Raw genomic sequence first — 11401 nt, 5'->3', positions numbered from 1 at the left:
GACGTTTTGAATAATAAACCCATTATTCTTTTTCTGTTTTGCTGAACATTAAGTTTATAGTGTGAACTAATGGGAAGGATCATGCCTTTAATCTTATCGGTACCAATGGAATGACTCCAAATCTAACTTTGGAAATTAAAAATGTTAAAAAAAAGAAGAAGTCTGTGCTGCAATATTTTAAATATGTGATATGCAGATGATGTAGGTATTGCTCCAGTTCACTTTTGTTTGGATTTAGTTTTCTATTCCTTTTTGTTCAATATCTGGTTTTATTTGTACATCATGTTGTATAGTATTGTGCCTTTTCTAAAGAGAGGTCCACTTACTATCTTTTTTTTCTTGGCTTTCAACCGCATTTCCCAGTCTTAGGGGATAGAGTGTGTTCAGTTGTTAAAAGGACCCCCTTCCTATATAAATGATGACCACCTTTTCATTTATTTTTAATAACACATTTTTGTTAACTGGGCAAACTCCATCGGGTGAAGACTATGAGATGTGGCCAAAAGCTCTAATAAAAGCTAAAAAGTGACATTGAGTTAACTGTTTTTACTGTTTAAAGTTTAATGTATAAAGACATGGTTAAAATGTCATTGTTTTTGTTTTACTTTGCCAGTAATTGATGAATGGGCGTGGCTGTAGGTCTCCTTGCTCTGATTGGTCGGCTCGGGGTTGCCAGTGCAGTCGTCAGAACGGTCAGAACTGGTCGTGTGTTGATTTCAGAAGTCATCATGGCGCTCGCTTTCCTAGTCAAAGGTAAAGACACGTCTTCTGCTAGCATAGCAAGCCGTCATCCGATAAGCCTTTTACCTTTAAAGACAGGAATCGATTAAAAGACATCGTTCCCCTTAAAATGGTTGTCGTTTGCTTTTAGTTACTATTACATAAAGTGCCGGCGTCAAACTGTTGGGAGATATACCAGCTAACATTAGCTAGCTAGCTTGGTAACGTTAATGTTTGATTTTCAACTAAGCAAGCTGTTAGATTAGCTAAGACCGCAACCTAACGTTAGATTTGTCATTGCTATGCTAAAAATGGAATACGCTTACTTTCTAGATAAGCCTAAATTGTGTGCTAATATACCTACATCTTTTTCGTATCTCGTCAAAACGTTCAGCCAGTAGCACGATAAGTAGTTAGTTAGCGTATGTGCTCTACGATAAGGACCAGTGTGAGCTAGCTTTGTAGCCATCTTCCATAACGTTACCTTGCTATCGGGAAACATGCAGATATTATTTATTTATATATTATATGAGGATGTTTACAGTCTGCATTGTCATCACCACTTATACAATTCGCACCGCGTTAACTTGCCATCGCAATGTTGTTATTCCTTTTTATATTAACATCTAACGTATGTGTTGAAAATTGGATTATAGGTTATCGTGCCAATGACATTGTCTGATAAAGCAACAACCAAATTTGTTTAAGTTGTGTATAAATCATACTGTACTTTCCATTCTGCCTGCTTTACATTAGGTTATGGCTTTTAGTTTTTGCATAATGTACCTTTATTGAAAACACTAGCTAGCTAACTGACAAAAGCATCTCATTGAGTCAGGCAAATCTGTCATGTATAAAGTAAAAAAACAACAACATGGGAGTGAACTTCAAGCTGCTTATGAATTATCTGACCAAAAGAGGCCAAATTCCACAGTAAAGTTAGAATCCATTTAGCTTTGAATGTTAAAATATTTCTGCCATATGCCTTTTGCTACTAAATATGTTGCAGCACACTGTTCTTTAATCAGTATTTGTCTATGATAAAATCTTTGTTTCAAAGGTGGTTCATGCATGTTTAGTTAAATTGAGCTAAATTACATAATTTCATCTCCGGCAGCAGTGATAATGCTCTGCTGGAGCGTTTAGAGGAGGACATTCTGCAGATGAAAAAGATATGAAACCCCAAGTGTGTCACATTGGTTTATTGTCAGATTTTTAAGACTAAACTAGTTCTGTGATATGTGTGGTCGCATCTTTTCCTTCAAGTTTTACCTCTGCGTGCCGTCTTGATGGATTGTAGGGTTGCATGATTGTTCTTGAGGACATTCTTCCTTTTTGTATTTATTCAGTAAATACCCAATATAAAGTGCATGCTGTAGGCATTTTACACAATATTCAATTCATGTTTGGGCAAGTCTATTGTGTTCTATGCAGTTTCAAGGGTTTCTTTCAAAGCTAGTAACCAGAGAGCCAAAGTTACAGCATGATGTCCTGTTGGGAGACCAGTGAGTAGTGCTAAGCCAAGACAAACAATATTACTCTTTTTATACAAGTTTTAAAGGAGAATCTCATCAACATTAAAGAGCTACAGCCTAAATTCAGCAGCAGTCGTCTTTTGGCCCAAACCCACCACCTTTTGAGTCTGTACTGTCACGAAGTACCATGAATCTGATACATTTTTTTGGTTAAGGTAACCACATCCTGCATGAGCTCACTTTGCTACATTTAAAGATCACAAAGGGAAAAATTTCTCTTCATTTACATTTTGCCCTAAAATCCACCATCAATAATTTTTCATTGTTACATTTTCCACAAAGCTTAGTTACAGTGCAGTCTAATTTAATTAATTTTGGCTGTTCTTAAAACCAACTGCTCAGCTACTTGTTAACATTATCTATTAGGGGTGGGAAAAATAATCGATTCTTAGATGCATTGCGATTCTCTCTAGAACCATTCGATGCTCGATTCTGATAAGTTAATAATCGAAAAATTATGTGTTGATTGTTATTTAAAAGTTACTGGCTCCAGACAAGTACAAATCAGAAAACAGAGTGACTGAAAGAGGATGGGATAATGGACAACAACTTAAAGTTTAGGCAAGAGTGCATAAAAAAAAACACACAAAAATGGCCAAAATGACACATGATCTAATAAAGACATACATAAAATAATTAGGCAAAACACATATAGGCTGTTCATCTACTTTATCACCTTACATCTGACCACCTCATGTTTCATGTTCTAAGAAGCCAATTCTCCCCCCTTTAAACATGACTGGGCCTCTTGACATGGAAGATTACTGGGAGAGAAGGAGACTTTCACAAGCAAGTTTAAGGCTTAAGCATGAAATGACTACAAAACAAAAACCTCAGTAGACAAAACATTTCATTAAAACTTGTGTGTGACAAATGTATGTCAAAATCTAAGCATATTGAGGCTGCTTTGTAGCAAACTCAGATTTATATGTATATTTTTAAAAATCACTCATGGAAATGTACATAAAAAAATTGTTGCATCGATAATCGGTTTAGAATCGAATCGCTGGCCTCAGAATCAAATCGTGAGGTGCCAAGAGATTCCCACCCCTATTATCTATTAGCCAATTGTATGGATACTCTATGATATGCACAAACCACAAACCGCACAGAAAAAATGATCCCCCCTGCCAGTTTCTTAGAGATGGCATAAGCTTTCTCCTTGCTTGATCTGCCTTGTTTTGAGGAGCTCTCCACTGGGTAAATGTTGTTAGTGAGGTAGTGGACCATTTGTTTATACCACTTCATTTTGAAGTCTCATGGATCAAACAGACTTGCTGGGGCAAAACAAAAATGATTTGAGGCGATCACATATGATAGTGTCCTAGACTTATTAAAGCAAGCAGAAGTTATGGTTGTGTTAATACATGTTTGTTTTCCCTCTGCAGAGCACCCATTTAGTCATCTAATCGACACACTGAAAGATGGCAACAAGTTTTTCAATCCACAGAAATTAAATGATCCAAGATATGGTGAGTTCAGGCCCTGTGACTGGAGGAAAGGGCAAATATTTAAACACACGTCCCTCTTTCAAGACCTTTTCCGGGTAGCACTTAATTTACTCAGATCTACACGACGTAGCAGAAGTACGAGATCGTACAGTAGAAATATATTAGCATATTGTGCTATTACATAATAAGATTGTGTTCACCACAATAGTGTCGAAGGATAGTAGTGTAAACACGAATGCATGGAAAAGTAAACAGCAGTCATAAATAACATTTGTAAAATAAACCTGTAGATGAAGGTAATTGTTGAACAGTTACACAATCAGATTTAATTACACATTGTTTACTGTGCGAAATTAAACGCCACATTTTGTCATTTCTCTGTGTAGACCAGCTGCCTCTGTCCATCCGTGTCTTACTGGAGGCAGCAATTCGTAACTGTGATGGCTTTTATACAAAAGAAGAAGACGTCCAGAACATTCTGGATTGGCAGCAGCAGCAGAATAGAGCCGAGGTGCCGTTCGCTCCAGCGCGAGTCCTTCTCCAGGACTTCACGTGAGTTTCACAAGGATTTGGGTAAAACAGCTGATCCACCACCAGGAGTTGGCTCATTAGATCTTGTGTAATCATGATCTTTCTTTGTGTTCCTTGACATAAACAATTTATTAAAATTATAATACTTTGCGTTATACAAGAAGAATATTCCTGTAAATTTGGTTGAATTATTTTTCTTCTCCTTTGACAGTGGTATTCCTGCCATGGTGGACCTGGCAGCCATGAGGGACGCTGTGGCCAAACATGGCGTGGACCCCAGCCTGGTCAACCCTAAATGCCCCACAGACCTCATCGTAGACCACTCATTACAGATTGATTATAGCAAATGGTGTGTTTGCATTTATATTTTCCCTTTTCATATGTTAACAATGAACTAAAGTGAGAACATAGAGGTAAAAGATGGACATATTAGACTTTTGATTAGTGGATCTTTTTTTATTATATTCCTAAAAAGCTGGAATAGTAAAAGTTACTTATTTTGGCTGTATTTTTTGTTCTTCTGTTCTGCATATAAGGCCATGATCACCCTTGGTGTCTTTTTGACAAGTAAAAGTTGACTAGGATGCTTCTGTAGTATTTAAAAAAAAAAAAAAAAAAAAAAAAGGAAGAAGCTGGCATATATATATATATATATATATATATATATATATATATATATCCAAGAGTTCTATGTGGAGTGGTGCTAGATAAGACAAAGCGGTGTTGGTTCTTTTTTCTTGTCTTAGGTGTTATACAAATAATTACAAAAACCCACAAACCTTACATAACCCAAATGAGTGTAAAAGACATGTAACATACAGTATACAAAGACTATTTGACATGAGCTTGTGAACACAAAATACATAAAACGTATAGGCCCAATCCCAAAGTCCGGACTCACGGACTTTGGTGCGCGTTCTCGCGAAATTCGTAAGGGCTTAGGGTTGTCCCAATGTCGAATTTCAAAGGGTGTGAGGGTTTGAGTACACACTTACCGAGCCCTTTCCGTGAGTCTGCATCGATGCAGACTTCACCAAAGGGAATTACCCACAGTTCAAAACGTTGTGAAATTTACTGCGGAGACCATAGGGAAATCCGGAAATTACAAAGGTAAACAACAGCACGACCAGAGACAGTATATAGCACGACACACGGCCACGGAACGGACCAACCTGTTTTCCAGCTTGTAAAACAAGAGCTTGAAATAATGTGGAATCAGGCAGCCGTCTCCTGGGCCTTGGCCGTGTGGAAAGCAACAAACTTAAAATGAAAATTCCCAAACCGGCAAGTGTCAGCGACATCTTTGTTATTAAACGTCGCCAAGGTAACGTGATCTCGTGAAGTGCTGTCCCAATCCTATTTATACCTATCTGAGCCCACGTGGTCTCACACACTCACTCACTTAGCACCTGAGATCAATTAAGTCTGTGAGTCTTTAGTCCTTAAGGCCGGGACACACAGGGCCGATAATCGGCCGTTGGACAGTCTGGCGAGGTCAGTGACCTGAGTCTGCTCGGTGTGTCCTGTGCCGTCGTCAGTCTGGGGGGCTGTACGCCTTCATTTTGGCCGACCTGGCATGTTCAGTCGGAGGCAAGGCCGTCGGGACTCGCACGGAAATGGGGAGCAGAATGAGCCTGATAGAGTCTCTCAAAATCTGACGAAAATCTTTTGAACTGACCTTTGTTGAGCTGAAATCAAGACAGATTCATCAACAGCACGGCCTATTTCTCGCTTAAAATGTTTTCAGAAACACGTTTCAGTGAACTATTTTCGTAAAATAGATCGTATTTCGAACAAGCCGCCATTATGTTCGGAGAAGCCAGAGCCACGTGACGCGTTCGTCATTTCTGGTTTTAATTTTTTGGGCGACATTACAGATTAGCGCCGCCTGTTGTTATGGAGACTTATTCCATCTCGCGCACGCTCAGAACGTATGCTCAAGTCGGCGTCGCTTCGATGTGTTCCGAGGCACTTTTTGGACGTCGGGGAGCCAACTGATCAGTCCGACTGCCTTTTCTGCCGACGGTCGGCTGTCGGGTTGGTGCGTCAGGGCCTTAAGTGTGTGTATAATGAGTGTTTTTGTGGTTATAGTATGAAATACTGAGTCATGGTACTGTGTTATACATATGAGAGGGAGTGGGTATGAAGTTTTGAGTATGTTGGATTAGGTGAGGCTCACCAGAAGGAAGGGATAGAAAAAATAAATAAAGGGGTGGGGGTGGAGCTTGGTAGGAGAGGTATTTGTCTGTGGGAATTGAGGAGCAAGGTGAATGAGCCAGCTATTTCCTCCGACTGCTCCGGCCCCCACCGTGGCCGTGGAGCAAGCTGACCCGTGGGGGCGGGGGGGCACAGGGCTTCCGAGGAGGGAGGAGCGGGGCGTCCAAGGGCGCATGATGCCAGAACCACCCCACTCCCGCCCTCCCCATCCCAGACATCAGTTGTTATCCAACCGACGGACCCACCCATCCACACACCCCACCCTCCCCGTGATATGTGTACCTTCTAACGTCTAGGTTCTTTAAAAGAGGTGCGGTGCTAGTTCCAACGTTAGATAAAACAAAGTGAGTTCTCTGAACAGAGAGCACCTGGTCATATATCTTTCCGACCAAGTAGTTACAGGAACGTAGTTATAGGAACAGTCCACTTCTAAACAGTTCTGCTAACTACTCTCCCCCCAAACCAGTTTTACCATTTGCATTCACACTGGCCAAGTGGCCATAGGAACTGACCTTTTGTTATTATAACACAGCCATCTAACCACCACTATAGGGAAAAGGGAAAAGACCGTGCCCTGAAGTAGGAGCTGAAAGAGTTACAGGAACTTAATAATCCCCAAATTGGTCCAGTCGGAACACGAGAAAAAAAACTTTACGTTCTGGGAACTGCAAAAATCCCTCCGGTTGGAAAGCGGCTATATAACTCGCTGTGCTCCGACACCAGCACAAGTCTGTCCATTGGCACCTTCTCCATTTTTTTTCTTGTTGTTATGGAAATGACAGGTCTCGCTACTCCGCCTGTCATTATTCAGCTGTCAAAAAAGCGCTTGGGCGTTTTGTCCCCCCAGAAAAGTTGAACTTTTTTTCACTTTTTTGAAAACACGGTTTGCTCCATAGGATTATAATGTAAAACAGACGCTGGCAGCTTAAAAAAAAAAAAGACGCCAGGTGTGATCACGGCCTAACATTTCTTTCTTTTATCCGCAGTGCCATACAGAATGCACCAAACCCAGGTGGAGGTGACGGGCCAAACCAGAGCCAGGGTCCTTCCCGTTCCACACCCTCCAGGCGAGGCTCACAGTGTGGGGGCCAGCGGGGCTCCTGCAGTAAAGCTGCCTGCAGTGACTCTCCAGCCTCCTCGGGTCGACCTGCAGCCTCTGTCCAGCAGATCGAGAATACGCCCCTCCTTTGCCCTTTCCACCTGCAGCCTGTGTCTGAGTGAGTTTGACACGGAGCTGTAGATCAATGACAGCGATTTACTCCACATATGAGATGAAATGTTGGAAAATGTTTGTTTTTTAAATGACACTTTTGTTTGTCCTAGTTTTACGTCTTATATCTCCAGACTCTATATAGAATATAAATCACTGCTTTGTTTCAGCCCCTTTAAACAGGTCAAATTGACATATCACTTTTTGTATCACATACTAAAGAGTTCCCCTTTAGTATGTTTACTGTTGCCCTGTTCTCTTATTTTCTGCAGAACTGAAACAGCTCTGAAGAATCAGGAAATGGAACTGATCAGAAACAAAGAGAGGCTTCAGTTCTTTAAGGTACAGAAAGAGCTAATTTTACAGTCCCACACATGCAAAGCACAACCACAGACAACAAGTGGCAGACAGAGCGTGATGGCCCTTATAGGCAGGCTATCTATCTAATAAAGCGAGACGTATCTGTATGTACAGTACGTGTGTCTGTGTCTGGTGGGGAAGGTAACCTGCACATCACACACAGACACCGCTTTACAACAGCGGGGGGTGGGGGGTGTTACAGCTAGAGATGCACCGATTACAACTTTCTTGGCCGATTACGATTTTCTTTGAGTTAGGCCAGCCGATACCGATTTTAGCCGATTTAATTTTTTCTAACCACTTTACAGCACACATAATATTTATTTTCTATCTTTTCTTTAATAGAACATTTTGCACAGAACATAGAAAAACTTTGAACAGATAATGGATCACTATAAAATAGAACTATATAAATTACTCCTGGTGTGGGACATTCACACACATCTAAAGTGCAATGTTGGTGTCGTCCCTCCACGCCCTAATTTTTCCTTGCAGGTGTTGCATATTGCACACTTATCTTCTGCACACACGCTGAAGAATTTCCAAACAGCTGACATGTTGCAGTTTAATTCACGAGGTTCCCTATATGTGCGAGAATAGCGCGGACACGCTCTTCACACCGCAAAGAGACTGTGCTGTCGCGTCCGTGTGTGTGCGTGGATCCTTGAGAACTGTAAGTCGTATAACCTATGTTGTAATAATAATAATAAATGCAGGAAAAGAGTCAAAGGCTGTAACTAGAGATGCACCGGCCGGTGACCGGAATTGGCCGGTTTTTAGGTGCTCGGCCATGACCGGCGACCGGCAATATGCCGATTTCATGCCGGTCAACGCTACAATTAACTGACAACATAAGTTATACGAGTTACAGGTCTCAAGGACGCACGCACACACGGACGCGACAGCGCAGCCTCTTTTTCCTTTCTCTCAACTTTTCCGCTGTGTGTCACGCGTACCCGCTCGCGGTGTGAAGAGCGTGTCCGCGCTATTCTCGTACATGTAGGGAACCTCGTGAATTAACCTGCAACATGTCAGCTGTCTGGGAATTCTTCAGCGTGTGTGCAGAAGATAACAAGTTTGCGATATGCAACACCTGCAAGGAAAAAGTAGGGCGTGGAGGGACTATACCAAAAGCCAAAATCACATTTTTAAAAACACTAATAAAATTACCGTCGCCAAAATACCCCACAAATCAAATCCATACTTCACCGTTAACCGTCAAGCCACTAAACCTGTATGGAAATGAGCCCCTCTGCTGAAGTGATGATCATATGACAATCTCTCTCTCTCTCTCTCTCTCTCTCTCTCTCTCTCTCTCTCTCTCTCTCTCTCTCTCTGCACACACACACAAACAGTCCGGTTCTGGTGGTTGATGAATGCCGATATGTGCTTATTAGCTCTCATACCGAGTCCATGACGCTAATGTCTGATGACTCCACATTGTAATTGTGATATTTTGTGATTACGTTCTGAATCTGCCCCATTCTCTGTCAGGTAAATACAGCAGTAGGTAGGCCTACAACGTCTTCCTCTGATGTAGACGTAGCCGAAACTGTAAGTCAGTAGTAGGCTATAGGCTACAGTGGAGTAAGTGGTTTGGTCCTTCTGTAAGTAATTTTGGGGTACAATTTGGTTTTGAAGAATTCTACAAGCAGCAAGACCACAGGCCAAGCAATCGGCCGTTCCAAACAGGCACATTTTCGACCGGCTCTGTACTAGTATCAGACAATCAGAGGGAGAGAAATGTCTTGAAGGAAATTGTGCAAATTGTAGCTTGTTTGTTTAATCCATTTAAAAACCACAAGTGTGATAACCACAAAGCAAGTTATGTGACAGACAATTTTTTTGTAACTTCCTGGAGTCTCCGCTGTTTGCCTGGCAACTGGTTCTGACCAAGAATTAGTTCTAAGCAAAGTTAGCTGGCTGCTGGTTATAGCTTCAGACATGAGAGTAGTAGCAATCTTCTAATCTTAACGCTCTGCAAGAAGCGAATGAGTGTATTTCCCAAATGTTTTTAATGCAGTCTTCATCTCAAAAGAAATACTTTATGCAGAATGTATTGTTTGACAAAAACAAGTCAACAAGTTTACTCATGGCTCAAGGAAATGTTCTGTAGCTTTCAATGAAAAGTAAAAGAACTCTCTATCTGTCCACTTTACAGAACGGAACTAAACAGTGTTTATACCTTGAGTGAGACACAAAGTTAAATGTTTTTTCTAACTATTGTTCTTGTCCTGTCTGTCCACCAAACAGTGGTGTTCAAAAGCATTTAAGAATGTGAACATGGTTCCTCCGGACATTGGTGCAGTCCACCAGATGAATCTGGAGTATCTGTCCAGAGTGGTCCAGGTCACCGACGGTTTCATCTACCCCGACAGTGTGGTGGGAACCGACTCGCACACCACCATGATCAATGGCCTGGGCATCCTGGGCTGGGGTAAACCTCTTTTTTTTTTTTCTTTTTTTTTTTTATAAAGTGCTCACATTATGTTTTTGGCTTTTTTCCCTTTCCTTTATTGTGTTATATATCTTTTTTGTGCACGTTATAGGTTTACAAAGTGAAAAAGCCCAAAGTCCCCCACAAAGGGACTTACCATCTCCAACAGAAAACACTGTTCACAAACTGCTCCAAACAGCTCTATTGTAGTCCAGCCTTTACTTCAGAGACAAACGTACGTCACTTTGTAACACACATTATAATGCTCACCTAGCTGCTAGCATGGCACGCCCTCATACTCTGCTTCTGACTGGCTAGTAGTCCTTACCTAGGTATTGCGCATGTACGACTCCCAACAAAGATGGAACAGAAGTAAGATTCCTCACTCTGTCGCTAAAACAGAGAGCTCAACACACAGAGTGAAAAGTGGAGCTGCAGCAGTGTACAGTACAACAAAAATATGGTGTTTTTTGAAAATGAAACCACATAAACCTATTCTGGTACAACCTCTAAATACAATTATGATCCTGAAAAATTAGCATAATATGAGCACTTTAAAATTTTCACCAGTTGTTGACATATTTGTTGGAAACGTTCAACGTCAACCAGGCAAGTTGATTTAAAAAAAAAATCTTGTTCATGCTTTCCTCCTACAGGTGTTGGGGGAATCGAGTCAGAAGCCGTGATGCTGGGTCAGCCAGTGTCGCTGACCCTTCCTCAGGTGGTGGGCTGTAAACTGGTGGGCTCCATCAACCCCCTAACCACATCCATTGACATTGTCCTCGGCATCACAAAGGTAACGCTCCACTGCTCTCCATCATGCGGAGAAAATGTTTTTATTCACACAAGATGGAAACCTCACTAGTGGTGGAGGACTTTTACAATTGTAAAGTTTAGAATCATCAGAAAGAAACCTGAAACTGTGTAAGTATAAATGTGG

The 11401-nt window shown here is 41.3% G+C and overlaps 1 protein-coding gene across 1 annotated transcript in view; it reads left to right on the top strand.

Moving 5' to 3' along the window:
- The first annotated feature begins 645 nt into the window (after nt 1–645).
- The window catches only part of ireb2 (iron-responsive element binding protein 2), an 18611-nt gene continuing 7855 nt past the window's right edge, over nt 646–11401 (top strand). Inside the window, exons 1-8 of the mRNA XM_039807896.1 lie at nt 646–753; nt 3644–3727; nt 4093–4258; nt 4449–4586; nt 7441–7671; nt 7937–8006; nt 10278–10461; nt 11118–11257. Coding sequence (XP_039663830.1) covers nt 729–753; nt 3644–3727; nt 4093–4258; nt 4449–4586; nt 7441–7671; nt 7937–8006; nt 10278–10461; nt 11118–11257 — 1038 coding nt within the window. The 5' untranslated portion in view covers nt 646–728. The remainder of the gene's footprint in view (nt 754–3643; nt 3728–4092; nt 4259–4448; nt 4587–7440; nt 7672–7936; nt 8007–10277; nt 10462–11117; nt 11258–11401) is intronic.

The sequence above is a fragment of the Perca fluviatilis genome, chromosome 8, assembly GCF_010015445.1.
Source record: "Perca fluviatilis chromosome 8, GENO_Pfluv_1.0, whole genome shotgun sequence".
In the NCBI taxonomy this organism is placed as follows: domain Eukaryota; kingdom Metazoa; phylum Chordata; class Actinopteri; order Perciformes; family Percidae; genus Perca; species Perca fluviatilis.
Note: the sequence above shows the minus strand (reverse complement) of the source record. Positions and strands in the feature narration are given on the sequence as shown.